Raw genomic sequence first — 26,384 nt, 5'->3', positions numbered from 1 at the left:
AGCGTGATGATGATCACTTCACCTCCACAAATGGGCGCGATTGTGAATATGTGAAGGCCTAACTCATCCTTCCTTATGCCTTCACAGTATGTTGCAATCGCAAGGGGTTGTTTAACCTTTGCCTTAACAACAGTTCAAAACTTAATAAATCAGGTTAATTCAATAACTAATTAAATAATTAAGGATAAGCGTGGATTTATGTAAGATATGTATTCTTGTACGGAGAGAAATAACACGATTTACACACGACTGTTCAACAGTCGTGTGTAAATCGGAAGCCAACGGTCTGATAATATCCTCCAACCTTTCGAACATATGGCCGCGTCCGAATCGGCAGCAGATGTCTCCTAGAGCACCGTTCCATCCGGGACTCGGCCTACCTCCGTTGTCCGAATTGGCGGCAGACGTGGAGTCGGGGGGGAGAGGTGCTAAGGAGCGACAGGTGCCGTGCACGCTTCAACTCGCTGTGACCCTGCGCTTGGCAGCCATATTGCAACTTCCGCTTTGCGGAGACAACCTTTACTGAATAGACAATGTAAAACGCAGTGATTCTTGGATATTTTATCGATAACACTGAATGTAGGAAAATGGTAAAAGAATAAATCATATGCCACATTTTTGATATGGAAATCATTGTAATGTGTGGTTGGCGTCGTGCCTTCTGCTTTTGCACTGTGCGCCTGCGCCCCAGAGCGCGGTGAGTGACGTTCGGGCTGACACCTAGTGAGAAAAGTGACAACCGTACTGCAAGGGGATATGTAGATTCGGGACGGACGGAGCGCTTGCCAATCCGGACACGGCCTTAAAAGTCCTTCTAATCTTCTTTCACACATTCAAAATCAGTTTTCGAAGCGAAGGGGGGTTGCGGAGTGATGGTATCTTCCAGGTAGCAATTTTTTTGCAAAGCATCCCTCCAACTCTCTTGTTGCTAAAATGTTAAAATGTTAAACCGTAGCCCAAGGCTCGGCAAAACATTCCCTCAGCTATCATCTTCCACTTCAAACGCTGTTGTTTAAGGCACTTCCCTTTCATAACTTCTCGCCTCAATGTTTGTACCTTTAGACACAGGTTATGATTCATCTTAACTGAGCAGAATCGTTATTCAAAAAAGGCAATGCAATAAAGTCTATTGGACTATCTTGCTACAAGTTGAATTTTTAAGTTATTGTTAATATTTTTGACCAGATACAAGGAAATGCATAATCACCAGAACTTGTACTGCCAATAGTTCCGCTGTAGAGGGAGCTGTCCCTCTTGAAAGAACGATAGGAAGCGATGTTGTCCAACTTCACCTCTTCAACAACGCTTCCATTTTGGAGTTTGTCTCTCATTCTTTTCCGCTTACGGTTTTCATCTGGAAGAAAGGAAAATAATCATTATTATCATGATTCCTTATTTATTAGCTTTATGCTCACTATATTTGCTGGCTTAAGAGCTAGGGTTTATACCTCCTTTTGGCCCAAATTTCCTGATAAGATCAACGCCAGATATAGTACATGAATACAAGATAAAAGAAAATCAATTTCCTGTGCCTAAGTATAACTACGGCTAACTCGATTTGACCCAAATTGTCTCGAGTTTGGCTGTCCCGTGTTCCAGACGAAATCCTCACCAATATGACAAAGTTTCTGTTTTCAAAGTGACCTTCCGCAAATTTTAACATCACTATTATAAACAGAAGTAGTATGCAAAAGTATTCATACGCACTGCGAGTATCATGCATGGCAAATACCGTCCACGTTCGTAAGAGAGAAACGATAAAACTATTATTGGATGTTTTAAGAACTTTTACCAAAGGACAGAAAATATTTGTTCTCCTTTGTTTATTGTTTGTTTAATAAGTTTTACTAAAATACCTGTTTGTTGTTTAAAAAGAACAGTTTTGCAACAAGAAGTTAAAAACAGAGAACAATAACGCTTTCAATTTTTAATTAACCGGTATATTAAGTTGGTGTGTGTTCCGGTTTAGGATCATCAAAAGTTTGTCATCCTACTTACAACGTACTTTTCCTCGAGACTATACACATTCAATACGGTGATTAAAACAATATTAGTAAAATTATTGCACTTTCCGCGACATACTATTCGACAATACAATTCACGAAGTACAAATTTGCATATTGTTACCACATAGAATAAGAAATAGGAAAGCATGTATGAGGTTGCAAGTGCCCAATGTTGCCAAGCGATAACAGTGTTTCGCTGTAGTACTTAATGGGTTGCAATGAGCAACCGAAACAAAGGGACATAAAATGTTCGCGATATCTTTGGGCACTAAAGTTAACAATGCAAGGTCGAAATTCTGACCTTGAATATCTGAATGATTACGTCAGAGGTACTATTTTGTAAGTCCCCCAATAGAATTTCATTACACACCGAGGATTTATTTTTCAAATAATAGAGAATAGTGAGGAAATGCTTGTAGTGTATGTGGCCTCCGACAAGGAACTGTAGGTTGGATTTAGAAAATTAAATATTTAATTTATTTTAAAATATATTGTTAAACTAATTTAAATTATGTTAAGATTATCTGTTACAATTACGTGAGTTTTATTTTTTTTTGTTTGTAAAACCATTTTATGTTATTTTGAATAATTTTACTAATTATTGGCCTAGAGCAAGATTTGTGAAAAATTATATGTAGTGTGGTTTTAATTATCTTCACACTCTCTCTCTCTCTCTCTCTCTCTCTCTCTCTCTCTCTCTCTCTTTCTGTGTGTGTGTAAAAAGTACAGCATAAAATACAGATGGTATAAAATCTCACTGTATGTCAAATAGGATAGAGTTTTAAAATTGGATCACAGTAAGTAGGCTATGTATGTATACAGGACGGGCACCACTATATTTAACCGCGCCCAGGGCCGGCCGGATTAAGACGAAATTGGGCCTGATGCTTGAAATCTTTGGTGAACAATAAACACAATGATGTTATAGTTACGTCACAGCGCAAAGAATAATAGTAACTGTATAATAAGTAACGCTGTGTCTAGGCGTCCAAAATTGGGGCTCCAAATTTCATTCTAAGATTTATTATCAGGTTAATACAGCAAAAGAAAACTGTTCAGCTTTCGGAAAATTCTCGTCTGTTTTCATGTGGGCCTATTTCAGGAATGGGCCGAATGCTGCAGCATCAATAGCACCCGCCTTAATCCGGCCCAGACCGCGCCCAGTGTGCCGATGTCCTACGGCACGCCACTGATGCTTCTTTCATTATAGATCCACAGCAAGGACTTTAATACAATTGTGTGTAAGCCAAGCAAAAAATCAAACTTTCTCTTGAAAGTACACAGAAAAGCCTTGGCCTAAATTATTAAGGAGCAAAAACGAAAATCCTTCAAACGTATACGCTTCGAGTACAATCAGTGAGGAGTCACATTAATTATAATATTCTTTCATTGTGTAAGTTCGATGCCCAATATGTGCCGTTTTCGTTTGAACGGAATTTGAACTAAGATGATGGTTTTGAATGCTTAGTATCACAATTAAGAAATGGTACACGTAAAAGTTTAATATCCTACTTTGCTGTTTTTATTTCGCACCGATATTCTTCGTGTCTTGCTCTACCGACTACAGCAAGTATTGCTACACATGCACATGGACGTCCGCAGGATTTTTTCCAGGGAGGGGCAAGGAAGGTATTTTTCCGGGGGGGTAAACTAAGGCAAATTTTCACCAAAAATAGTGTTGTTCCATAAAAAACATTGCTTAAATTTGAACTTATGGTGTTCATGCAATAACTAACACATATTATTGTGGCTAAAATGAAATTATATGTGTGAAATACATATTTTTTGGTTGACTTTCATTTTCCAGGAGGGGCCACGGCCCCCCTTGCCCCCCTTGCCCCCCTTCCGGACGCCCATGCACATGCAGATAATTAAGAAGAATTTTAATAGTGGTGCCAACTTATATGGGCCTGTGTGGTTGGAGCCCGTGCAATAATTTGCCTTGTATTGTCATGATACGTATTTTAAAAATAAAGTACCTGTGTTTAACAACAACAAAATAATTCTCACAACTTGCTTACTATTTATAACAATTTGTTACGTTCCAATTTGATACTTGTCAGTATTCAATATTATTAACACTCTCGTGGTTCTATCGTTATTGTGAAAATAAGGAAAGACAAGGGTTTGTGACATGTGTTATGTGTTGTTTGTATAACACAACAAATCTCCGAGTCCAGCGTTCCCAATGTTTTTCAAAAGTTGATACCACTCATACTAATCCCTAGTTCTTGACGTCTGCTGAGGTGCAACGTCTTTTCGATTCCTCGTCTTGTCTAAAATATTTTGACATTGTGCAACCAATCTTTTTTGCTTGGGATCTAATACTCCCATCGTCCCAAAATATGGTTCAGGAACGTGTCATTTATGTTACACCGATGTACATAGGCGCCGATTTCTTCAGATATTTGGGGGGACCCAAAGCTAAGCAAAGCATGAAAACCCATATATTTCCGTTTGGGGGAGGGGAGCATTTTTTTCTCTTTAAATTAAGTAGAGACTTAAGAGTATACGGAAATAAGTTACCCTTTGAAAAATTGTAAATACAATTACTAGCTCTGACAACAAAAATATACATAACCAGGTACATCGAACTTGATGAGCTGGACAAAAAAATCATTGTAATGCAGTATGAAGTAGCACACAAATGTTTACATAAGTAAAAAAATTACTAATCTGATTAAATAGAACAGTGGCAAGTACCAGGATTAATGTGCCAATATTATTATTATTATTATTATTATTATTATTATTATTATTATAGTGTTGTAGTAGTATTAAAGACGTTATTATCCTCTTAAATTACGCAAAAAGGGGGTAGCTAGGTTCTAAAGCATTTGTGTTGGAACAAATACTTAATTCTACATATTTTTTTCAACACGTTTAATTTCACATTATCAAATAATTGAGAACAAGTACACAAACTGTGTTTTTAAAAGACAGGAAATGCATGATAAATGCATTCCGAACATAATTATTTTTGTACATACGTATAATTTCATGTTCAACATGTTTTACAAATATGTAATATGGATCGACGTAAAATAAGAAAATACAAATTCAACATGTTAACACTAAATTGTGCACGTATTCAAAGTTTCTTTAACATACATATGTATGGCATTCTACATAACCAATTCATCCACCTCATTAATAAACAACAGCAAAAATGATATAAATTGTATCTTAAATATGCGCGCTCCTTTTCCTCTGAACAATTGTTTATGCATCTTGAGTATCTTTTTGCCCTGTTCGTAGATTCTGCTAGGCTAGCCTTGTTGTTTCGTTGAACAAAGAGGAGGCAGCGATTGATTTTTTTTTACCTTGGAGGTACAGTGCATTGCACATTTAGTTTAAAGTTTAGTTTATTTTTATTTCTGGGCTTAGTGAAGTATTTTCCCGAAATATTTTTTTTAAAAATGACGGAAAATGAAACAGAGGGTGTGATACAGGATTATTATTATTATTATTATTATTATTTGACTTTGTGAAGCTAAAGAATAAGTTGATTGCTCTCTATTCTTCCCCCGAGTTTGAAAATAAACCTGTACGTACATGAACTAGTACCATATATGAACACGAACAATATTCATAACATTATGAGTGAAACTTACAAGTTGGCTACATTCATTTTGTCAATACCAGCTTCAATTGCATCAGTGTAACGATCTTTTTCAGCATTAAGAAGAATTAATAATTATACTAGAGCAACCCAATCGCAAGAAAGATTAAGTGCACTTGGTATATTATCCAGCGAAAAAGAGCTGCTTCTGAAAATTAAAGCATTGACCTCATTTTACGAAGATGTTATAAGGGAATTTATCACTCAAAACAGAAGAGCAGAATTTACATTTAAATTATTTTAATTAAGTCTGGTCTTTTGTTCCTCAATATCTGATTGTAATTTAGGCCTCTGCCAAACAAAACTAAATTGTGAATCTCCAATGTAAATATAAACTGTTTATAAATATCAAGTGATTTTATAATTTTATGAAGACTTCCACATCAGACATCAAACCTGGTGAGTTTTGAACTTTATTATCCATATTTCATTACTTTATACGTTATGCAATATTTAGTAATGTCAATGTGCAAATCGTCAACTATTGAATACGTATAATGCTATCACCCATCCCATAATATATATGTTTTTAAAAAATTGTGTACAGCATGCCCTTTATGATAATCCAGGATACGCCACTGGTAGACCTTCATCTGGAGCAGAAATTGCGGCATTCAGCTGTCAACTGTAGAGCCATTGGACCCTCTACTTAAATTGTACTCGGTTATTGGTTGGTTCTTACGCTTCTACTTGAACGCCACTTCCTGTGACCACTTGATTCCCGCCCATAGTCAACTATGTAAATATTTTGGTTTGACGCAATACGATAGTGACTACGTTCACGTCCGCACGGTAAAGGCACGTTTCAATAACTATTGGTACAATACAACACCCAATCGTCCATGTATAATTACTCGGTGAGCTCGTTTCTATCCCATATTTCGGATACACACCAAACAGCATTATAGTGTTTTATGGGAATAGAAGATGGTCCCTTACGCTTACAGTTAAAGATCATGAATAAAGAACTTTCGAAAATAACTTTGGAAAAATAACTGGATACAAAACAGTTGACGAAATGGAGAAGGATAACGGCTTATTAACAATGAACAATCATCTCTTATGGTCAGTGGCGGCGATTAGGGGCCGTAGGGGGCTGTTGCCCCCAACTTTTTTCACCCTTGCTCTAGCACTATGGCCTCTTAATCAGGGTTCGAAATCATTGAAGACACACACACACACACACATAAATTATACTAATGATATGGACATTTATAATGTTGTTAAATATAATATACAATTAATTACTAAATATTTAAGAAAAATATTATTATTAAATACACATAAAGGAATTAATTTATTACTTTTAAATATATAACAGATATTTATAAAGTAGCAAACTGATTCCTTTACTAACTGGTTAAATATGTCAATAAATTACAAAATAGTTGAAATTGATTTTTATTATGTAAAAGCTGTTGTTTAGTTTTTCCTCTTTATTATAATAAATCAATTAGAGTTTATAATTATATTTGACTTGCATTCTTGTTTTACTTTTCTTGTACGCATATTGTATTGGTGTAGAATAGATTTGTTAATGATCTCTTGAAAGAGAGAGAGAGAAGCATTCTGCACTCAAAACCGTACTATTTTGTGTGTGTGTGTGTTTTCTATATTATCCTTGGTAAAGTACATAAGAAGTCAGAACTAATTGCTTATATTTTATTGTTATAACAAAACTCTCCCCCCTTGAAATTTTTGGTGGGGGGGATTTTTGAGATGAAGATTGTTGGTGGGGGAAATCCCCCGTCCCCCTCCCCGATTTCGCACCCTGCTCTTAATGCTAAACCTTGTCTACCAAGAGAAAGTAAACGGTCCTTGCCTCCCAGTTTTGGCACCCAGTCGCCGCTACTGCTCATGGTTATCAGAAGAATTAACTGAAGAAAATTTTGACGTACATGCCTTGTGAACCAGATGGGAGAAGAAGGAAGAGTTTACAGATTTTTTGTTGGTACGTACATGTGGCCATCATGTAGAGAAATTCGGTAACGTCTGTGATTGATTTCAGTACGGTGCATAATTACATTCAGAATTGTTTGTAGAGATTTATCTATATCCCCTCAACACCCCATTCTAGTTCCATATTTCTCGGGACAACTTTAGGGCTAGGTTTAGGTCCAAGCCTAGCAAGGACGCCCCTAGAATGGGAATTTTTCTGTTAATCACTCTCACTAGTGACGTTTATCTAAGCGTAAACAACAACTGTCTACCTTCTACGTCTAAATCTACACTATAATAACAGGCGTGGACAACAACATGGTGATGAGGGTAAAATAGAATTATCCTGCACAAATAGGTTATCAGGACTGGGTCTATAGTTTAAAATGGTATCCAAAATGTGCATTCGCCTGGGATCGAATCCGGAGCCCAACATTACTAGTCCAAGATCTTAGAAGATAGAATTGTAACCCACGCTCTGTGGCCTCTCGAAGGCTAGTTCCAACGGTGGTTCTTTTCGGCATCGTTCAGCTGGCAACTTCTCTTTCAGATACAACGACCGGGAAAACAATACGTGGCGCTTTATAGCCTGGTGCAACACATTTTAACTGCATTCTTCGAGTGCCGCTAACATGACTAAGTCCATTTATAACCTCAGATTCAATAACAGGAATGGAAAGTCTTGAACATTGAGTATTGTTTACTTTTATAAATAGATTTTTCTAAAAAAATAAAAAATAAAAAAAAATCGTCATTGCACTATGAATTTTAACGCGCGTTCCTTTATCTTTAATGACTGGATTTCAATTTTTTGTTTCAGGGGTACACTGGCGTCTCCCCCTTTGGATCAACTGTCAAATTGAAACACCCCATGCAATTAAATATCACTTATTGCCCAGAAAGGTCCACCTTTACGTTCACCTCACGGCATTTTGCTTGATCTAGCTGTCGAAATACATTTTATAAAAAATCCCAACTTTAAGGTGAATATGTTAAAAAAAAAAAAAGTGGCGTAGCAAGGGGCGGGCCAAGTGGGCGACCGCCTGAAGCTTCGCGCTCCATGGGGCTGATATGAAAAATGTAATAAGCAGAAGAGAGAAAAATGAATGAGAAAGTCTAATTTTGTGGACAATGAAATTAAAACATTCTGTTCCTATCTGGCTTAAAATTCTAGTTTGACGTTATAATTTGAATGAATAAAATCAGATGCGTAACATACAGGCGGGTGGACCCGCCAAACGAGACCCGAAAAAAAGTTATCGTCGTATATCTCATATGAAACATTTACGCAAAAATTGATGATAGCTTGCTTGGACATTTTATCCAATTATCCTTCTCTTGAATAAAAAAGCACTTTGTCTTGCCTTTTTTTCTTTCTCTTGACTTCGGAGCAAGATGTGAGGAATTTAAATGTTTACGTTGTTTTCTACTTAAAAAAAAGAACATGGATAATATTAGCAGTTCTTCCTTCCTTCCTACAGCTTCAGCTACAGCTTTCCCTCTGTACTGAGTGCGAGAGATAATTTATCCTCTGAATTTCCTGATCAAGTACTAAGTTTCAGGAATGTGCTTAAATTTGAAATCACCTCAACAACATACATTCGTGCTTTAGCAAAGTTTCTCCTTGATAACTCTACACTAACTTCCAGTGTTCTCTGTACCGTTTCCCTTTTGTTCCTTACTCTTCCAGTAACAGTCACGACAGAAGAACTATCTTTCTCAAAATTGAAACTTACGAAGAACTCCTGGAAGCTGGTTTAGAGGATTCAGTCCAAATTTAGCGGATTCAGTATTCTCAATGTTGAATGTGAAAGGGAAAGATCTAATGATGTGAAGTAAAAGTGTCATTCGCAGCCCAGAAGTCAGCTTTCTGTTAAGAAGGGCAGGGGAGGGGATAATTAAGTATTTGTCTTTTCTTCTTTTGAATACACAAATGTCAAAGAAAGATAAGTTGTAACCTATGAAAATGCACAGATAGAGGTTCGATTTGTACTATAGCCCCAACCAGCCATTCTAAGTAATCACTTTAATTCTTTGGAAGAATCGGACTGTACAAAGGGAGTTCAATAAGTTTTGCACAGATGGTTATAATATTTTTATTAGTTGCAATATGATGATGAAATTTTAGGTGAACATACTTTGATCCTTTGGCTAGAAGACCATGTCACTCAATGTAGCCTCCATCTGCTGTTACGCATCTCGTCCAACGTTCTTTCCATGCCTTGAATGCACTTTGGTAAAATTCAGGTGGCTGACTGTTGTCTTGTCATTGTTTCGCACAAGAAATGAGGTCCTTGTCATTGTCGAATGTTTTCCCCCGCAGGTGGGCCTTCAGACGACCAAACAGGAAGACATCCGAAGGAGCCAAGTCCGGACTATAGGAAGGCTGAGGGACGACTTTCCATCCCATTTTCATGCTTTTTTTCATAGGGGACCCAAAATTTGTTTCTTGCGGGTGTGTACCTGACGATTTTGTTACGCCACTGCTGCAAATATTTAGTACTACAAGAACATCTCAGACTATACAACAAAATAAGATTCACAATTAATGTGCTAACAAAGTCAAAATGGCTATATTAAACGAAAGTCAAATTAGCTGCATCAATTTATTATACCAAAGTTTCCACACGTACGTATGAAGCAAATAACTATTGTTTTAAGATTTGTAGATGTTGAAACAGATTGCGTGAAAGAGCCACCAGCCTCGTAGCTAGATATTTAGGCTGCATAGGCATTATTGTAGTTTAGCACTCCCCGTACTACCAAGTACCAACATTTTATGTGCGTCCTTCGATATTTTCTTCTTATGCCATGGCTTGTGTTATTTACATCCTTCAATTTTTTGAAATGAGGAAACAAAGAAAATCTCATTAAACAAAATAGAGGTTATATTTAAAGATTCGTAGTTTGCGTTTCTGATTTTTTTTAAAAATATCATATTTAAGGGTATTTCAGTTATGTTTTAGTGCCTGAAGAACATCTTTAGAAACGTACTATTACTACTACTTTGGTTAAAGAAAATTCCAGCAGTGTTTTACAAGAATATACATCTATTAAGTGTAAATTCCTCTGTCGCATATTATTAAATATAATTTTCGTCAGTAATGTATTATTATTAAAATATGATAATCTGCTGAGGTATCCCTGAAGATTTTGTATCGATTTACATTGAGATTTCAAATTTAAAGAACGGATGGGGACCTCGCATTCCAATCTCGTCCAGGGCCTCGCGATATGTTGCTACGCCACTGTTAAAAAATATAAATTCTTCGTTGCGTTTCGTCCCATGAATCGTCTTTCTAACATTTATTGTTCCACTTTATTTTCTTATCATTGTTATTGGATTTTAAATACTGTATTAGTCAACAACTCGTAGCGACAGAATTCTGGATTCACCCTTATCTCGGTCTTTGCTTTCTTTCTTACAATCTCTCTCTGTTCTTGTTGTCTCCCTTTATTTCTCTGTTTCCTTTCTCTTCAATTCTATCTTTCGTTCCTTGTACCTCTGTCTCTTTCATTATTTCTGTTTTCTTATTTGTTTCTATACCTCTCTCTCTTTTGTTTTTGCATTCTCTTGTTCTTCTTTCTTTCTGCCCCTCTGTTTTCGTTCTTCTTTCTACATCTCCCTCTTTCTGCTTCTCTTCACTCTTATCTGTCTGTCTTCCTTTTCTCACTCCTCTCTCTTTCTTCTTTACTTCCTCTCGACCCTCAAGATACGTTTTCCCTCCTGAACGCTTACGTGGAAACAACGGCCTGATAATGAATGGAAAACGCTGGTTCTGTTGTAGAGATAAACAATTGCTTTGAAAAGCCGTCCTCTGCGATTTGCTGTATACTTGGCAACCCTGCTGGAGATAGCCACATTACAGCAATGCGCATGATGTGTACAACAGAAAATGTAAACCTTGGGTAAGAGCGTTGCATGGCACTGAAATTGCAATTAGCTGTGAAACGCTGAAGAGCTTTTGCGCTGTGTAAACTCAAAAACTTTTATCTTTTAATGATCTGAAAACAATCATGTATTTTTAATAGTTTTTGGTCCAAAAATTGTATGTCCTTGCTTCACAGCATTAAGCAAAAGTTTATTCGGACACAAATTAGTTATTTACACTATTTTTCATTAATAGGGCCCGGGACTGTATGTTATAACATATTTTTCAATTGGCTTCGGATCTATTATTGGGGTGAGATCTTTACATATCTGATGAAAATCAGCCTAAATAGACAAACATTAAAAAACAAAGCATATTTTGACATATTTCACCAATTTCGCGTTTTTACAACATGTTTCTTCAATTTTGTTGTAATAAGACATACGAGGGACGTTCATTAAAGATTTCCCCTGACCCAGTTCTAGTTAATGTAGAATACTGAAATTTTACGAGTGTAATGATACATATGTGCATAGGTCATGAGGTAATTTGCAATTCTGAACTCCTCTTAGTTTTTGTCTTACAAGTACTAAATTGAGACAAGGTGTAGTGATGGATCCAGTGGAATACCAATCAGTCATCAAGTTTCTTTACTTGAGAGGCCGCACACCAAAGGAAACTTTTGATGAGATGAAAGTGACCTATGGAGAGGATGCCTCATCATATGACGTAGTGAAGCACTGGCATCGTCAGTTCAAGTGTGGTCGGACTTCAGTAGAAACAGCCCCCATTCTCGGACGACCCCAGTCAGCCATTGACGAAGACACCATTGGGCAAGTGAAAGCCGCCATATTGGAGGATCGCCGCATAACCGTTCGCCAACTAGCTGAAGATGTCAAGATCAGTGTGGGGTCTGTGGGAAAAATCATCCATGACCATTTGCACATGCGGAAGGTGTCTGCCCGATGGGTTCCTCGGCTACTCACACCTTTCCAAATGGAGGAACAAGTCACGTGCCCCCAGGCTAATTTGACCATGTACCAGGAAAACCAGGAGGAATTTTTTGACAGACTAATCACCCAGGGTTAAACGTGGGTCCATCACTATGACCCAGAGACCAAGGCCCAGTCAAAGCAATGGAAGCATCCTGACTCACCACCACCAAAGAAGGCCCGTGTCCAACCCTCAGCGGGTAAAGTGATGCTCATGGTTTTTTGGGACCAGCATGGAGTAGTTATGATGGCGTTCCTGGCGATGGGTACCACAATTACCAGGACATAGTACACTTCACTGCTGCAGAAATTGCGGAAGGCCATCAAAACCAAGAGGCGTAGCATGTTGACCAAAGGCGTCCGCATCCTGCAAGACAACGCTCCAGTTCACAACTCGCATGTTGCCCAGACAGAAGCACGGTCCTGTAGAAATGAAATCCTTCCTTATCGCCCGTGCTCTCCAAATCTCGCACCATCAGACTTTCACCCTTCCCAACCATGAAGTCATTTCTGAAGGGAACGCACTTCCACGACAATGAAACGTTAATTTCTGAGGTCAAGCCATAGCTTCTGGAGCAACCTGCAGACTTCTACAAACAAGGTCTCCACGAGTACATAAAGCGATGGAAAAAATGTGTGGCCATTGCGTGTAATGTCTGTACAAATTTTCGTTTATTTCCGTCCATGGGAACTGGTTCAGGGGAAATCTTTAATGAACGTCCCTCGTATTTCTGTATAATTTCGTAATTCTCTCGCACATAATCGGTTATTTCATAATGTTTTTCTTCGTAGCTTTAGTACAACGGATACTTCATATTGTCGATGGCAGGAAATGGAAATTACGGAGGAAGAAAGGTGCCGTCTTTTCTTAGTACAGAACAATATAATACCCCACCTTTTTATCCCGTCGACAATTGATAGCCCTGCAAACATTATTGAGGCAAAATGTTCTCTCTCATTGTTGCACGGGAAGTAAAGAAGTTTCGTTCTCATTTCTTTGCCTTTTCGCTTTTCACAAAAATCAGTAAAAAGTAAAAATAACATTAGGTACATTACAGCCCCTACTCTACTCTATCGGGTATGGGAGAAATTCGAGAGTACTGTTGTGCATATTTTTGGCTTTACTGGGAATATTTCTGCATTTTTCTGACATATTTGTAATTTTTCATGACATATTTTCCATTTTATATGACGTAATTACATACATATTTTACAGTTTTATAGGACATAAAGTTCCGGGCCCTATCATTAAGACTGAGGACATGAATACAAACGGTTACTTCCAACAAAGATATTTCTCTAATTAATTTATCTTGATAATATTTCTGTTGTATGAGCGTGAGACGTCGTCCACTAACGATTTCGTCACTACAGGTGGCCTGGCGATGGCCATGGGCGTATCCAGTGGGAGGCACTTGCCCCCCCCCCCACCTCGTCCTCTTGGAAAACTAGTAGTGTTTCTTTTTTCTCATTTTGTTCATTGTGCTTGTTACGTGGAAAGTAAATTAAATGTTAGTCGCTTTTCAAATAATTCAAAATAAAGTATTGCTTTCACTGGGAAAGTGTTGTTTGCCCCTGGAACAAGTGTTGTTTGTCTACCTGGAAAAAAGGATTGTTCCCCGTCCATTTCATTGTGAATGTTTCTCTTCATCAATTTAATCTAAACACTATCACTGTTCATCCGCAACGTTGCGATTAACTTAAAGAGGCAAAAATCAATAAATGAAGAAAATAAAGTGTGTCACAAGCAGAGTAGTTGAAATGGTGAAACATTTTTCTTCTCATGCCGACATTATGAGGAATTCATGTGTACATAGTAGGGTCGGAAATGTACATCGTTGCTGACTTGATATTTTAATATCTTTAATTTTCTTATTTTACATAATTTCTGTCACTTTCAGCTGATCGCGACAATGAGGATGATTAGATGAAGAAACACAAAGACACGAGCATGTCCGGGACTCGAACCCGAATATTCTGTTCAGAAATCAATAGTCTCCCGCTCAATGTGGCCATCGATGTGGTGTTATTTTCTTTAACTACTATTTAAAAATAATAATCCTTAAATGCTTACCTCTGTTAAGCCATTCATAGCCCCAACATCCAGGTCCAACAAAACAAGCGACTATCAGAATAGCCAGAACGACAACCGTAGCCCCTAGGCCCAGAACTAGGATTTTGCCCCAAGGGCCTAGGTGCAAGGGCATCTGAAAGCAAAACAAAGCGTACTGTTAATTCATAGAAAGGCACGTTACATCCGGAATTAAGGGTGACAATTTCTGAAACTGTACTCGCAACTCATCCGTGGAGCTCTGGGGGAAGATCTGGGGTCACTTCGTCACTTGCCCCTCCCCTGGATAAGAAAAAAAAGTGACTTATTTTTCTCATCTTCATTTTTTGTACCTCACACAATAACGGCGCCAGGGGGGAGTGCCCCCTCAGCAAGCAAGAAGAAATCAATTAACAAATGTTCTTTTAGCTTAATTTTGCATCTTATTATATGGCATTTAATAGTATATTATACCTCAGAAGGTTGATCCCGGTGGTCTGCTGGAGGACCTTAATAATCATTGATTGTCTGTAATTTGCTTGCAAGAAAATTTCCAGCAGTAAGGAACTGTAAAATTAACCTATAGTTAATTTTCAAGTATCAGTACCTGTAACTGAGCTACTTTTTTAAAAATAACTCTAAGTTACTGTTTGATCCAATTGATTGATTTGTTTTATTTTACTTCGCTTCTTGTGCCACTTTTGGCTAATTTGCGAAGATGGGGATGAGTGATGATATGATGAAATTGATGAACGGACACTTACAAACATCCATGTGCAGGCCAGGATTCGAACCCGGGACTCCTGGCGTCGTAGCGCGATATGCTAACCACTCCGCCACGGAGGCCGGCCCTGTTTGATGCAAGTAACTGTAACTTTCACTTAGTTACTTTTAAAAATAATAACTTTCCAAACACTCTTCTAAGTAATTAGACAGCTATTAACTTTTTTTCAATGTTATTGCGAATACAAATAATAAGGTCCTTCACCATAATGTCTCTGAAAATCAGCACCCAAATTCTACAAGGAAATTCTACTTTTGTAAATTAAGAATTCCACTCCAGAGCAGCTAATTTGGTAAAATTTCAAGGGTCCGATTAGCCCATACATGACTATGCCAATGCACACCCTCCCCCTTCGTGTACTCTTCGCATGAATAAAAATACTACAGGCGTTTCTATTCTGGAGCACTAGTTATGCCATCAGAGATTTTTCTCATACACTATCACACAATGCACTCCAAATAGAATAACCTACTACGATATGCCTTCTAAGTTTTGTCTCAAATTGTTTCCATTTCTCAATTTTTGTTAGCATTCATAAATATCCGTGTAGATTCCCTCCAAATTCCTATTAAGACCCTTTATCGAAGAAACTTAACTCTTTTCATTAAATTACGCAAGAAAGAACTCCATAAAAATAGGTATGTGGTTGTAATAAGGTTCAAAGTACAATTCTAATAGAATCGAAAAAAGGTTATAACTTATATGCTGTCACTTTAATACAACTCAATATCTTAATATAACAGCCATTGTTCTCCACGTAAGCTTCATAAAGTGTGCTATCTTTATAACTTCCGTTACACAAGTATCAAAGCAGTACTGTGGCTTACCTACACTAAGCTTCTGCTTGTGTTGAATATGTGGATGTAAGGCACTACAAAAAGTGTTTTGTTTATGGAACAAAGAACTTTTAAAAAGTATATAAGTCAAATTAAGTTTATTGTCGCTTCTATAAAGAAAAGTAGGCTTTCTTATTCAATTCAATTGCGGATTTAAAAGACGGTGTTTACTAGAAGACGGTGTTCTCTTTCTTTGCAGTTAGTTCTATAGTTTCCGCGGTGGTCCGTAGGTATGGCGTCCGACTGTCACGCGGGAGACCCAGGTTCGATTCTCAGGGTGGAGATTTCAAATGGTGATTATTCCAGCATTGTCCTTTTGTGGAGGTGCTCTGGAGTTCACCGGAGCGTGGTGCTGTTCACGTCGCCTCCGCGCAAATGACCCGAGACTGTAAGTACTTCCACCCCCCACCCCATATGCCTTTATGGCATGTTGCAATGTGTAAGGGGTAACTTTTAGCTGTTTTTACCTTTTTCCTATACTTTGTCACCTCTTTCTACATTTAGCGAGTTTTATTTAGGGAAGTTTTGCCCAAAAGTGGGATTTATGGCTTCAATTTAGACCATCGACTTAGCCGTAATCGTAAACAACATAAATTTTCTTTTGCACGAACGTTGAGCAAAAACTAGCTGGCCATATCTTAACTGCCACGTTAGGTTCACGTGATCTGAAAATAACACATGACATACTGAACGCGGTACATATAGCTTTTTTGACGTGTCACCTGCAATTCACATTGTGCATCAAGGTCGTGCATCCGTGCATTTTTTGTAATGTCTGAGCATCATTTTCGTCAAAGAATCCATGCTAGTCGCTATTTCGTAGAGTTGCTATGAATCTAAATCTTTTTCACAGAGTGATGCGATAAGTATTCGGTGTGGAAGAATGGTAAAATTTAATTTTGACAGTGATGTGCTGGCTGCTCCTCCTGCACACCTTATCTCATTTGTCCAATCTCTCGCGTTGAGACAATTCACCTTACATTCAATGGCGGCCCCCTACTTTTTCGCCACTCTTGCTCCCTTACTATGCTAACCCTTATATACCAAGGGAAAGTAAATTGCTTACATCAGTAACGTAGCCAGGGAGAAAATATGGAACTACATTGTAGGTATATGGCAAGAAGGAACAACTTTGCGAATTGAATATTGCTAATTTTCCATGATGATTCGTTATTGGCACGATTTCAATGGTATTTCAAGGGGTTTGGACTCGAATGCTCCGTCCTGACCACTTTTCTCACATTGGTTGAACCCGTACGAACTTTAACCAGTACCTGCTACTTAACGTGAAAAAAATGTTTCTTTTAGGTCAACTTAATACATCAATAGGCCTATACACTGGAAATATGGTGTAAATGGGAAATTTCTCTAATCCAAAATTGGATGACCCTTTGCGTAGAACTCGAAATGGCTTAGTTAATTAGGATAGTTTAGATTAGATTAAGTTACGATATCGGTGTTATCGTTATTAACTAATCAAGGTGTCTAACCAAATTAGCCTTGTTATTAATAACCAGGGTGCAATAAGAAACAATCCTGTCCTGGGCATTGCTGTTCTTTGTGAGTGTCCCCTCATCAATGTCATCATATCATCATTCATCCTCATCTTCGCGATTAATCAAAAGTGGCAGAAAAGCGAGGTAAAATAATGAAAATCGACCAACGAAATGTTCAGTAGCAAAAGAAAGCGAAAATTACATTGGAATACACAGAAAATACATTTTAGGCAATATTATTCAAAACAGGATTTATAGGCATTATAAAAATGCGCTGTTAGGCCCAAAACAACATGAAAGGAGTATACAATATTAAACCTTATGTTTTACCATACGAAGGAGTACAGGAAAAGGCAAATTGGCAAAAATCTGCACCCTATTAATAAAGCAAGCAATCTCTAACAGCACTCACATCTGTCACCATGACAACCGTCACTCCTCCTCCTCAACTTTCGGCGACACGTTTCAGCTCATTAGGAATGTTTGCTAATAACTTGCTAACCATTTACCCTTCCGCAAATATTTAAAAACAGCAGGATCTGGCATCTGACTCGTCAGCAAATTTGAAGGACGACTTTGACTTACGCAATGACAAACTGGAATTTTGCATTGATTTCGATTACAACAGTCCCTATTATCCTTTCTGTGAATAAATTGGATTTAAAAATAAACTAAAAAAAAAACAAACAGCCACGATTATGTAATCAGAAATAAGGACCTTAAGCCGCCTCTGATTTCCACCCCTGGAAAACAGTGGTTAATTTTTAATTATTTTCATTTTGCTTCTATTTTGCACGGAAATTAAATAAATGTTACTCCCCTTTAAAATAATTCAAAAGAAATCATTGCCCCTCTTGAGTAAATGTTATTTGCCCCTCAGGATAGATAGATAGATAGATAGATTAACTTTTAAAACTACTTTTATGCACAAATAGGCTAATCGGGACTGGACCTACAGTTTAAAGTGGGATCCGAACCACTGTGCAATGTGCCTCCACCGGGCATCGAACCCGGGATCCCTTGATTTGAAGGCGACGAGCCCCCAGGAAAAAGTGTTGTTTGCCCCTTCCTCGGGAAAAAATCTGGGTACGCCCATGATGCCCACCAAAATTTGCACAGCAAATTATAATAGGTAAAATTACACGCAGAGAGAGACGAGGAAGAGAGGAAAATTGAATTAAAGACAGAATCAGAAGAACGAAGAAAGATTTAATGATAGAAATAAAGAGATAAACGGAAGAGAGGAGGTAGAAAGAAATATAAAGAGCGTGGTGTAGTGATAATGTTGCCTTGAAATCAGATTCCGTTTCCGATAGAGGAACATATTGGTTCGGATCCATTTTTAATGTGACCTTAAAAGAAAAAACTTCAAGAAATATAAACAGAGGATTAGAGATAGATGGGAGAGAGAAGAAGAAGAAGAAGAGAGAGAGAGAGAGAGAGAGAGAGAGAAACAAGGAATTTAAGTAGAGAAAAGAGGGAGATAAATTTAGAGAAGGAAAGACAGAAACCAAGAAAGATATATACAATACAAACAGATGAAGAAGGAGACAGAAAGGAATACAACATACGTAGATACATTGATTAATTTTGTGTTTTAAGTCCACTTTATGCACAGCAAAGGCTAATCGGGACTGGACGTACAGTTTAAAGCGGTATCCGAACCACTATGTGCCTCCACCGGGTATCGAACCCATCTTGACGACGACGCTAACCCTGCGCCATCTGGGATACGTAGATACAGAAAGAAAGAGATGAGAGAGAGACAGAGAGAGAGAGAGAAAAAGAAAGAGAGAAATACAAGAAACGTAGAAACAAGAGGAAGGAGGAGAGAGAGAGAGATAGAGAGAGAGAGAGAGAGAAGAGATTCTTAACAGATAATACAAAAATAATTTGTGCACCGAAATGAAGTTGTCTAGCAACAAGAGTGTATAAGTGATCTTAAAGAGCACATAGTTTTTATTGTCTACTAATAGTTTCCTGTTGAAAGACCTTTTCAAATGCTACATCGAATTGGCGTCAAGAATATGACAAACGTTAAAGTTTGAATTACTACTCACCGTTGCAAATCTGGATTGATTTCCTTTCCGTTCAAAAAATCCACTTGAATAACGAACTTGCTTTTCATTTAAGCTTGCACACAACGACACCAACATGCATTGCTGCTAACATTGCACTAAACGAGTGTCTGAAAACTCACAGATGCAAGAATAATAAGATTGTGGCGACGTCATAACAGGTGTTTTGAAGGCACAAACACACGACACACACACACGCGCGCACTGCCTGGTTGTGCCTTATGCCCGTTTTCTCAAAGTAACGGAGAGGGTGTAGCGATGAGATAATTTCGTGACACGATTGTGTGGAACAGGAATAACAACTTACAACGTCGAAACACTTGTGCTTTATCGAAGTGCTCGCATAGGTGACAGCGCCTCGCGTAGCAACGTAGGAAAACTAAAGTGGAGCGAGATTTCCACGTATCTGTCCTCAACGGAAATGACTAAAGCAGAGAGAGGATATTGTGCTAGCAGTAATGTTCTCTCCCTACAAATAACAGGATGTTCCTAGCATGCGAAACATTTGATGTACTTGGAAACCGATTTACAAAAGGTTCCATTTCGCAACAAGATTCACTATAGTGATATGATTTTGTGATTTCCTATTTTTAGATCTCTATGTAGAATATGAATAATGTTTGTTTCTCGTCTCAGGAAAGATTCAAGGTCGGTTAAGAGGAAGTTTCTAAAAATAGTTCACATATGCCTACTTCCATGAGGGAGTGGTTAGCAGAGCGCGCTACGACGCAAGTGGTCCCGGGTTCGAATCCTAACCAGAACATGAGTGTTCTTTCTGAGGGTATCTTCATCATATCATCACTCATCTTAGCAAAAGTGGCAGAAAAGCGTAGTAAAAATAAACCAATCAAGTTCACATGAACCACGGAGTGCAAGGGCTTTTGTCTACATTTAAGGTACATAAGTTGCTTGTGTTCCGATCTCCGTGGCAGAGTGGTTAACACAGCTCGCTGCGACGCCAGTGGTTCCGGGTTCGAATCCCGGCCAAGACAAGGATGTTCTTTGTGAGTGTTCCTTCATCATATTATCACTCACCTCATCTTCGCGATTAGCCAAAAGTGACAGAAAACCAAGTCAATTTCACATGAACTACGGAGTGCAAGGACTTTTCTCCTAAATTTAAGGTAGAAAAGTGTATCTTGCGATGTATGTCCTTGTCGAAATTTGATACAGTGAAATGATCACTAGATCATATTTCATGTCTGTGTGTGTAAGAAATGTAGATTAATGGAAGGATCAATCCGTCTTCCACCTGTAGGTTATATTCTCTCTCTCTCTCTCTCTCTCTCTATCTATCTACCTACCTCTTCTCTTACTAATTGTTTTCTCTATATTCCTACTTCCTTCTGCTCCGCGAGATTTCTCATCTCTTTTAATTCCTCTTTGCCTCGTGTCTTTCCCGTTCCTTTTTGTCCTTTTCTCGTCTATTTCTTCTCTTTCTCTGTTTGTTTCTAATCCCATTACCACTAGAGACGATTTTTGTTTCACGCTTATTCCGTTTTGTTGTAATTTTTTCACCTTCTATTCTTTCGCAGATGTTATATTTAATCTTAATAATTTCACATAATCTGATCGAGCATTTACGGAATTGGTTATTCTGTTCGTCCTAATTCCATCTTGCGAATGATTATTCTGCTCCTTGTATGTTTATACATGTGTTGCTAACTTCCTTGTTTTCTAAATCAGGCAAGTATATCTTATTGTCCGGCACTATTCCTTTTTGTTTAAAATGTTTCTAGGGGAGGGACTGTTGAATCTCACCCTCGGTATGTGCTGTCCAGGAACTTTGTTAAGATGGGAAATAATGACGTGCGCAAGGTAGAACTGAAGGTGCTACAGACCCTCCCGAAATTTGGAGAATACCAAAATTTTCAAATGAAAGTAGTAAAGATTTAGGAAAATAGGAAAAACAAAGTGCAAAATTAAAACTTCTTTTAAAATGACCCCCAATTATCTTTTTTTATCTTTCAAGAACTCTTTAAACGAAGGTTTAAAAATGGTAATTACGAAATGCAGTGTATTTTATTGCGCATCCCTGCCTAGAACGTAGCTATGTGTTATCCACTGTTACAATTCCGAAGAAATATTATGCATACGCTAGTGATCGAAAAGTGTCATTACTAGTTAGCGGAAGTTGATGACCTAAAAAATATAGGTATATGACCTATAGAATGTCCTAAAGAAATGGGAAAAAATGACGTAAAAAATGCAAAAAATTACCATTAAATTTGTTAGTTTCAGGTTAAAAATTGAAGTGAAAAGGAAATTAAACAAAATGCAATCTTGCTTTCAAAAAAGGCACCAAATGATACGACATGCACATTCAATTGAAATGTGCAACGAGGATTTCCAATGGAAACAACCGAATAATTTTTTTCACCCTCTGGCCTGGGTATTTCCAGCCTCTCCTTACCTGATCTTTAATCTGAGTTTTTTTCCCCAGACGAACACCTGGTGGTTTCCAGTGATCTAAACGCTACATTTTAAAAGTAGCTTCGCTACAGCTACAGCTACAGCTACATTTTCCAAAAAGTAGCTCGCTACGCTACTCCTGTTCGCTACTCACTACTTCGCTACTTTTGCGCTACTTTTCCATAAAAAAAATTAAAACAACCACATGGATATTCCAAAGAAGACCCATAGTATGATAGTTGTACTTACTGGAAAATAGATACTGTTATTTATTATCACCATTCTTGTCATTCGGTAATTTTGATAGCAGTGTTACTTCAGTTACTTATTGTTAATAAAGTGTTTGAGAATAACATACCTATGCAAGCGGCAGATCAATTGAAATTTGATATATGAGTAGTGCAATTAGGATGACACAAAATTAATGATTACAACTATACACAAATAAAATTTATTTTTCAGTGGTACCAGAAACGAGTCACAATTCTCCTCAAAATTGTGATGCAGCTCAAAAATCGTAGCTGTTAGCCAGAATGTATTCATACATATGAGATAGTATTCTGGATATTAGAATTATTCAGATTCTAATGAAATAAATTATGCCAGTATCTATAATCTACGATCAAGATTTTTTATAATCTATTCGTATTTCCATGTACACAATAGACTTTGTCTTTATGAACCTCCTGCAAAAGTAAGAGTCATTGTCGATTTTTTTAATGCTGTTGCCACAATCAAATTTACCTCAAAATGCTGAGAAGAAATGTAGCTGTAGCGAAATTTTCGCTACAACTACAGGAATTTTGTAGCTTCGCTACCGCTACAGCTACAATTCTCAAAATGTAGCGCCGCTACAGCTACAGCTACAGTAGCGCCGCTACAAGTAGCTCGCTACTTCCGAACACTGATGGTTTTCCCCGACACAACAAAGACTGTCACCAGTTCAGCATTTCTTTTGCTCGTAAATTACAATCCTGCGAGATATATAGATGGGCCAATGTTCACCTTGGTGAAAAGACTCAAGAATATTACCAAAATTAAAGAAGTAACAAAATATGACAAAACAATACACTGAATATTGCAAAAAATGACGGGAAAATGCCGAAAATCGGGGAAAATTACCTAAAACCTGAAAGTTGGCAAAAAATGCAAAAACAAATGCACTCTAAAATTACCTTTTTTGGGGTTCTAGACGAAGTATGATATTGTGTATATTTAATGAGCATCGTGTCCGAGATGTCAGAAAAAAGATGACAGTCATCAACTTCCGCTCCCTAGTAATGACTGTTTGCTTTAATAGGCTAGTTGCAGCCAGGGTGGTACTTAAAGGTGAGTAGTTACTGAAACCCCCTGATTTATTTTTTTAAATAACACACTGGTTACACCTATATTGCACGAACTACTGTCCCCTAGTACCAACATTTTAGTTGCACACAAGCGCTCTGTTTGAACTGTCACTTTGAACTGCCGCACATATTGCAGGCTCCTGTTCTGAGAACTGAAGAATCAGTTACAAGATTCGAAACTTCCTCTGTAAAATAAGTAACATTTTAATCCATTAAACATGAACTTTCATTTGATAGCAAACTACAACCATTTAAAACGCCTGGTAATATCTTCAGTGCGTGGGTGTGGTCGAAATTGAGGAGGGAAACCAGGAGAATTCTCCCCTTTATGCTTCTTTTCAGAAGTTCTACATCAGATTTCAGCATCTCGCTTGCACTTCAAGGGTAGTAAGCAGCAGAGCATGCGCGTTGAGAGGTAAAGAATACTGCGAGGGAAGGCACCCTCCCTCACATGTTAATAATTTCGCACCTTTCCACTTTGCATTGTCGATAGTTTGATTTCCTTCTGTCTCCCAGTACCAAATTGCATGTAAAATTAATACTTCTACTTGCATTTCTCATGATATCATGAACATTTCTCGTAACCAATGGACATTCATCACCACTCGTGGACCCACCTTCACTGAATACATCTTGAGTGGAAATCTTTTTGGGGAGGAAGAGTAATCGAATTACAATTATTGTAACTTTTCTGATAAATATTACTGTTATACACAATTCTGCGACAAATTAATATGAAATTATAGAACATGAGAGGAGAAATTAGAATTGAGTAATACAAATTAAATAGTCGTGTGTTGGTTATAAATATATTCAATATTTCTGAAATTTCTACTGAATACAAGGTAGTGAAGTAGAAGTTTACAAATTTTATAACATGAGGAATTGAAATTAGATTTATCTGCGTAATCGAAAGGTATTTGCAAGGAATGATAACAAGTAAATAAATATAAAGCTGATGTTAAGATTCAATGTTGAAATTAGGTAATATAAAGGTGAAAATAGGAGACGCCCCCTGTATAATCAGTGGCTAAGATGTCGAACGCAATTTTTCGTTCTATTTCTATTTTCTATTTCTATTCGTACGCCCTATGTTGCTTTTAAGGAATGTCCTCTGCTTATTGACGTTTATATTTATTACCCCGCATTGTGGAAAGCGTACCGTTGATTGACCATGACTATTTCTATTCATTTTTCTCTTGCACCCTACGTATTTTTAAGAAATCGATTTCTACTTAAGCTTGAGTTGTGGTTTCAGTAGCTCGTGTGGCATCTTTTTTCAGTTACTGAAGTTCATTGCGTAAAACAAATAGAATAAACCTGGTATTGCACAATTTGGTGGGTAATATTTATGCATCGCACTCTACAAGAACAAGTTATTAGTGCCACTAGTGTCTACAGTTTAGGATATTTGTCTGTTAAAACTTAATACAGAAAAAATAGTTTTTTCTATACGCCCTTTCAGCTACGGGGGGGGGGGGGGAGGGGCAAAATCCAGTCTACTCGACAAAATAGATATATTACAAAGAAAAGCATTGAGAATTTGTCTAGGTCTTATGCAATCAAGCCCCAATGTAAGTGTTTATATGGAGAGTAAAGAAATATCTTTGAGTCACAGGCGGATTCAATTAACAATAAAATTCCTCCTTAAATCATGGGAAAATCATCCTCATCCATTTAATAAATGGTTTGAAATACAAAAACAATGGGCTGAAGCCGATGTAATAAATCCTCATACCACCTCATATTTCTTTGTGTATTGTCATTACTTATTTCCAGAACTTCGATCTAACACTTTCACTCTCTTACATCCTTTGATTTATCAACTGGATATTCCATTATATGTATACTCAATGTTCAATTCACTTCAGAGATCTAGGTTTACATGCATCGTACAGAGAAAAATGGCCAATGCATGTAATGATTTGCACCGATGGTTCAAAGAATAACAAAGGTGTAGGATGTGCCTATTACATCCCAGAGAAAAACATTTCTCAACAATTTAGATTACCTATAGATTCATCTATTTTTACTGCGGAAAGTTACGCTCTATTCAGAGCCTTACAATGTGAAATAGCTGAAGATTTAAAAAAAATCTTCTCCTTACAGATTCTCTGAGTGTTCTTCAAGCATTATCTACATCTTATCCAAAATTATGTCATCAATCATAGCTTATTATTTTAATTATTCAACAAGTTAAATTTGCTTGCAAAAGGGACATTGACATACAATTCAGTTATGTTAAAGCACATAATATTAACGTAGAAAATGATCGAGTGGTCTTATATGCTAATCAGGCCAGAGATTTACAACTCATAAGTCTCAATAGATTAATGTATACGCATTTATTACCACGAGTGAAAATCTAAATTATGGAAAGAATGGTGCAAGGATCAATTTAAGTTTGTGGGCAATACATATAGATGGATTGCAGAATTTAAATCCAAGGTCCCTTGGTTCAATTTATACACACTCCTACGGCAAGTCATAGTTTTTATTAATAGCTTAAGAACAGGGCATGTACGTATATCATAAATATTGAAACTCAAGAAAATTGTAAATGTGGCAATAATAATCCAGATGCTCAAGATTTATTTCTAGAATGTCCAATTTTTTCAGATCAACAAATCACACTCTACAAAGGTTTACAACGTTTAAAAATTCCATTTCCAATACCACTCTCATCCATTCTAACAGATTTATCCCCTTCATTAATATGGATGCTGTATGCATATGCTCGGAAGTGTAGACTCGAAAAATAAAGTGATTTTTATATATATACATATATTTTAAAAAAAGAAACAACAAAAGGTAAAAAAAAAGTGAATTATTCATACTAATCGTTTTATGTTTGTGATTCTGATTAATTTGAGAGACTAACTATCAATCTTAGAAGAAAACATTAAAACAAATACAATACAATAACGATGTCCAAAGTCGACAAGATAATGC

The 26,384-nt window shown here is 37.3% G+C and overlaps 1 protein-coding gene across 2 annotated transcripts in view; it reads right to left on the bottom strand.

Annotated features, from left to right (window-relative positions):
• Positions 1 to 20,077, bottom strand: part of LOC145986667 (synaptotagmin-5-like) — a 40,633-nt gene extending 20,556 nt beyond the window's left edge. Inside the window, exons 1-3 of one of the 2 annotated variants that reach the window (XM_083120951.1) lie at positions 19,657 to 20,077; positions 14,505 to 14,637; positions 1,208 to 1,354 (exon numbers count right to left, since the gene is read on the bottom strand). In XM_083120951.1, coding sequence (XP_082977077.1) covers positions 1,208 to 1,354; positions 14,505 to 14,637; positions 19,657 to 19,752 — 376 coding nt within the window. In that variant the 5' untranslated portion in view covers positions 19,753 to 20,077. Of the gene's footprint in view, positions 1 to 1,207; positions 1,355 to 14,504; positions 14,638 to 15,468; positions 15,489 to 19,656 lie in introns of those variants that run through there. The other variant, XM_083120952.1, reaches the window with a different exon arrangement.
• Positions 20,078 to 26,384: the final 6,307 nt, after the last annotated feature.

Source organism: Lepisma saccharinum, chromosome 4, assembly GCF_977018435.1.
Source record: "Lepisma saccharinum chromosome 4, izLepSacc3.1, whole genome shotgun sequence".
In the NCBI taxonomy this organism is placed as follows: domain Eukaryota; kingdom Metazoa; phylum Arthropoda; class Insecta; order Zygentoma; family Lepismatidae; genus Lepisma; species Lepisma saccharinum.
Note: the sequence above shows the minus strand (reverse complement) of the source record. Positions and strands in the feature narration are given on the sequence as shown.